Source organism: Sinocyclocheilus anshuiensis, unplaced genomic scaffold, assembly GCF_001515605.1.
Source record: "Sinocyclocheilus anshuiensis isolate Anshui unplaced genomic scaffold, SAMN03320099.WGS_v1.1 scaffold21805, whole genome shotgun sequence".
NCBI lineage: Eukaryota > Metazoa > Chordata > Actinopteri > Cypriniformes > Cyprinidae > Sinocyclocheilus > Sinocyclocheilus anshuiensis.
In genome coordinates, this window is record NW_015539666.1 from 1 (window position 1) to 4,843 (window position 4,843).

General features: G+C 42.1%; 1 protein-coding gene and 2 long non-coding RNA genes across 7 annotated transcripts; 2 read left to right on the forward strand and 1 right to left on the reverse strand.

The window, feature by feature from the left end:
- The first annotated feature begins 255 nt into the window (after window positions 1-255).
- On the forward strand, window positions 256-1,755 carry LOC107683871 (uncharacterized). Of its 2 annotated transcripts, none has more exons than XR_001633782.1 (4): window positions 256-556; window positions 970-1,048; window positions 1,266-1,391; window positions 1,664-1,755. It is a non-coding gene; the product is annotated as an uncharacterized LOC107683871 (long non-coding RNA). The 2 variants fall into 2 exon arrangements; XR_001633783.1 differs by having other exon boundaries at window positions 1,622-1,703.
- LOC107683869 (uncharacterized) lies at window positions 1,694-3,595 on the reverse strand. Its single transcript, XM_016479920.1, has 6 exons — window positions 3,548-3,595; window positions 3,320-3,412; window positions 2,877-3,229; window positions 2,549-2,742; window positions 2,230-2,460; window positions 1,694-2,121 (listed from the first exon to the last, which is right to left on the reverse strand). The coding sequence occupies exons 1-6, from the start codon at window positions 3,593-3,595 to the stop codon at window positions 1,709-1,711; spliced, it is 1,332 nt and encodes a 443-aa protein (XP_016335406.1). The 3' UTR covers window positions 1,694-1,708.
- On the forward strand, window positions 2,648-4,656 carry LOC107683870 (uncharacterized). 4 transcript variants are annotated; one of them, XR_001633779.1, is made up of 7 exons: window positions 2,648-2,727; window positions 2,911-3,021; window positions 3,099-3,442; window positions 3,571-3,702; window positions 3,817-4,101; window positions 4,206-4,255; window positions 4,373-4,656. It is a non-coding gene; the product is annotated as an uncharacterized LOC107683870 (long non-coding RNA). The 4 variants fall into 4 exon arrangements; XR_001633778.1 differs by having other exon boundaries at window positions 3,571-4,101; XR_001633781.1 differs by lacking the exon at window positions 3,817-4,101.
- The last annotated feature ends 187 nt before the right edge of the window (window positions 4,657-4,843 follow it).

Consider the following 4,843-nt stretch of genomic DNA (forward strand, 5'->3'; position numbering starts at 1 on the left):
AACCGATGCCCGTTGCTTTTTCAAATTTAACCGATGCCCGTTGCTTTTTCAAATTTGAATGATGCAGCTCTTTAGTCTGCATGTATTAAAAAATCTATGCATCCTTCAAATGTGTTCTAAGTAGTTCTAAATAATGTTTTTAATCCTTTATGACCCTTAAATCAACTCTAGTGCCTCATGATATGTGTATATATTTGAATGCACCTATCGTTTGTTTGCCAACAGCCAAAAAAACTCCAAAAGAAGAAGAAGAAGAAGAAATTATCCTGACTCATTGAACCTGGATCGAATTAGTGAGATTGCGTGAATTTAAAAGGTCGTTTATGAAACCGCTTTAGTCCCGATTGATTTGTTAAGTTATTTCAAGTCAGTTTTTGGACTTTAATCCCCGCTTTTCTTAGCGTCTTTTATGAAACAGCCCCCAGCTGTCGTGTGACTCCGTTGCTTGGGTTGTGTTGATTGGTCACAAGTGTGTCTTGTTATTCATTAGTCTGTAGAGCCCTTGTGTTTCATAGTTCTTGGTTTAGGTTTCTCACCGAGCTGTAACTGCAGATTGGTAAGTTTATTGTTTTGGTTCATGTTCGGTTCAGGTTAACTAAGCTTCTACTAAACTTGCTATCAGTTGATAGTTGTTACATTAAAACTCCAAAAACTGGCCAACCAATTTTCTTATTTTATTTGTTTGTTTTTTCTCAAGGTTTTTGAGCCTGTTTAAAAGTAAATCAAATCTGGAAAACATGTATTTTAAGCACCTGATAGCTTTATAGGACTGTTTCTAAGGTTGACAGATTTTATTGATGTTAAGTACAATATTAGTGCAAATGCTTAAGAAAAAGTACTGCAATATTAAATAAAGTGAAATTTAAAAAAGTAGAAATAGCCACGCGATGTTACAAGGATTGAATGGACTACTTTAACGCTTCTTCTCTTTCCTCTCTGGAAGTTTATAATCAGCGTCTTTAACATTAGGTCAGAGACGAGAGCTCATGCGTCACATGACAAAGTCTTTGCTGCCCTCTGGTGGACAACATGAGACACTGACTATAGGGTAAGTCTACAGAAAGTATTGGGCTTTGCCAAAAATGCTCTGTAAGCCAATTAAAAATTAATATTTTATTCTAATTTATTAATGATTTTACCAAAATGTAATCAACTTTTTATTCTTATCCTTTTTTCCATATTTTATCTTTGTTTTTTGTTTTTATTGATAGTGCTGGAGACAGAGAATTCATCTCACTATCAAACTGTTCTCTCTCCCATTCTAGGTGCGCTGATCACGTGACTGGCCAGATCAAAGAGTGACTGCTCAATCTATGTGTATGCTGCATTATTTTCTGCGAAATGGACTAAATGGATGTGTTGTCTTTAGCCAAAACTGCAGTAAAATAATGGTATTCGGTGCTCTATAAAATTTTTCTTTTCATATATATATATATTTTTTTTTTTATATATATATATTTTTTTTTTCTTTACACATCACTAAACAGAAGTTGATTACTTAACAGTAAAGTAAGGAAGCACACACGCTGAGATGCACTGAAAGTGAATGACCCACTTTATTTCGAAAGTGGATACAGTATGCAGTGCAACACTCTTACTTTTTGTTTTATTTTTGATACAGTATTTACATTTATACATTGGGAAAATATAAGTGTGTGACAAGGAGATGTGGACAAGAAGAGCTACATGATCCCAGCTCTGCGCCAAGTCAGTCATCAAGCCAAGAAAGATCCCACCCTTCTCCTTGGAATGAAGTCCTGCGAACCCCGTAATCCCACAGGAGCTCCTCGCTGACGGCAATGTCCTGCAGAGCGAAGAAGAGAACGCATTCCCTGGGACCATCCAGAAATTTTAGAGAAACTCTCTGAGGCCGCACACTGTTTTTGCTGCAGGAATGGTTCATCCTCCTCCCATAAGTCTCCTGGTCTGGGTGGCAGTCACAGGGGAACTTCTGGGCATCGATGCAGAGAGGCTTGCCACCCTTGCCCTTAAAGAAAAACAGGTATGACGGCTCCCCGGTGAGGGTCTCCAGCCTCCGCTCCCCTTCCTGCTTGGAGACCACTTCACCGTGGTAGTCACACACGACCTGGTTCCTCTTGAACTCCATGGTGGCAATGACCCCTGCACAAAGGTAAATGAACGTGTTATTGAGCAAACCGCTTCACTCTTTACAAAAATAAAATAAGATTACAATCGTGTTCAAAAAGTGGGTAGTCAAAACTGTGACACCTTTGCCTTTCCCCTCAAAGCTCTTAATGGCCAGCCCTTTCCATTTCTGCTGGACCACGGAGGCAATGATCACAGGATCATTCTCTGCAGCCGATGGCTCCTGGCAGGGCACCCATGCCAGCAGAACACTGTCCACGGAGGGCACGTTGGTGGTCCACGCATTCTCCTTGGCAATGGCACGCTGGACGTGAGATGCCAGGGGTTTTTGGCTGGTCCTGCCAGTGGACTGCTCTGGGGAACAGGACTCGGGTGAGTTTTAACCAAACACAGCTCACTTAAAGTAGACCATAATGTGACGGGCACCATTGTAAGCACTTACCAAGAATATACTGTACCCGCAGCTTGTACTGAAGCCTCCTCCAGTAGTGGTAGTAGCTGCGGTCCATAAATCCTGCCTCTGCTGCCTGCGCCCATGTTGGAGGCTTTCCGTGAAGGGTAACGGGAAACCGGTCCTCAAAGGCACCCCAAAACCGAGGAGTCAGGAGCTGGGCTGCTGCGGTAGGTGCTGCTGTCCTGTGAGGAAAAAAAAATCTATTTGTACATCAATAGTTTTACTACAAAGACCATGGTTGAAGTACAGTTAGTGTGTAAAAAAAAAAAATATATATATATATGTGTGTGTGTATATATATGTAAACATTCTGTACCTCTCCGGCATGTGTGGTGCCTCCCCTTCCGCAGATGAGCTGGGGGCATCAACCGTCAGTCCCGCCTGTGGCTCTGGTGGCGGCACAGCTCTCTCCTGGAGCCTCATGACATACCTGCGGACATGCATTGGTGGGAGAAATGAAGGTATAATGTCCGTCATGGCCTGTCGTGAAACCCAACCGTATCCGCATGAAACACTACAATACTTGCTTTTGTCGTAGCCTTTGCACATCGGCTGTCGGGTTGCTAAGAGGGACACCTGAAGCCCCGAGGAAGAACCGGTCCCTGTCGTCTCTGGAGTTTGGGCCTTGAAATATTCTGGCCGGATATGAGCAAAGTAGCAGTCCAACCACTACGGCAAAGATTTACACATATTTTAAGTGTTCGCTGTCACAAAACTGTTAATGAACTGATAGTGTGTTGTGTAGTGTGATCATCTTACATGTTCTTCTTTTCTGCTTAACTCAATAGCTCCTTTGGACAGCGTTACAGTGACTCCGTCTGCCTCCGGCATTCTGTCGTTCCACTCCTGGACCTGTGAAAACATTCAAACAGAAACGATAAGGTTCTGACGTGTATTCTTCAACCTCAGAAGACCATATATAATATAATATAATGTATTATATTATGTGTTTTGAACACGTCTAAAATGTGTCAGCTGTGAGCCCACCTTGAACTCTTTAATGCTGGCAGGACCAAGGTGATGAACCCACATCATTGTGGCGAGACAGAAGCTCCGGAAGTCCGTCTTGCTCTTTGCAGGGACCCCCTTATGTTGGCTGACCCCCTTGCAGCGCTGGAGGAATCAAAGGGTCCATGACTATGGTATGACTATCACACCCCTGTACAGTCTATTACACCCATCACAAATGAATTACAATGCCTAACTGACTCTACGTTCACACACTTCCCTACCTGTCATGCCCCTCTTGGATCAAGAATCCCTTTGAGTGGAAGTACTCTGCCAAGGAGTCACAAGACGGGTCCTCCCTGACCAATTTCCTGACCTGTGAGAAATTCATAACCCTCCCCTCTCTTGCCCACTTCTCTTGTGACTCCTTGGCCCTCAGGACTTCCTCCTGGATACGGCCATCCTCCGCATCCCTCAAGCAGGAATTTCTTAAATGATGGTCAATTTTGATCTGGGGCTTAAGACAAATCAAGCAGTGGACCACGCTGCAAGGCTTCCTGTACACAGCTGAAGAACGTCCTGATTATTTCTCAGTAACATAACACGCTTAATACACTGTGCGCTCGGATGAGTTTATTGTGGAAAAATAAAGATATAGAAGCACATACATTTGACTCTCCCTGCCATCTCTCCACAGTGGTATCTCTTCTCTCCAGCTGGTGGACAACTTGAGACACTGACGGTCAGGTAAGTCTTTACGATCAGTTGAACTTCAATTCTAATTAGCTTAATTTACTGTTATCCATATATTATCTGATAAGTAACCGTTTGTTCTTTTTGTGTTCTTTTCTCTGTCATCACAAGTGAACAGATTCGAGTCGGTCCTCACCAGAGGCAATTCAGCAAATGTGTCCAGGGGTAACAGGTGGAGGCGTACCTGGTGTCTGGCCCACCTCTGAACTTGCACCGGTCGAGCAGCGGAACCACAACAACACCAACTTGCCCAGCAGGAACAGGTAGTGTTCAGCAGAAATGGAATTGATGTACAAAAATGGGAAAGGTTCTTCTAAGCAGTGTCTAAGGAAAAAGAGGCCTGTTTTTTTTTTTTTGTTTTGTTGCATTTATAGTCACGATCTTTTTTTTTTTTAGTTCATATAGTTAATGATTTGTTTTTTTTAATGTTTGTATTTTTATTTCAGTTTGTCAGTTGATTTGTTTTTGTTTTTTTTACCATCAGTTTTACGTCAATCACTTTATAAATGCTTTATATTATTTTATTTATAGTTCCTGTTTGTATCTTTTAGTAATGCGGCTTCTTGATTTAAAGTATATAGC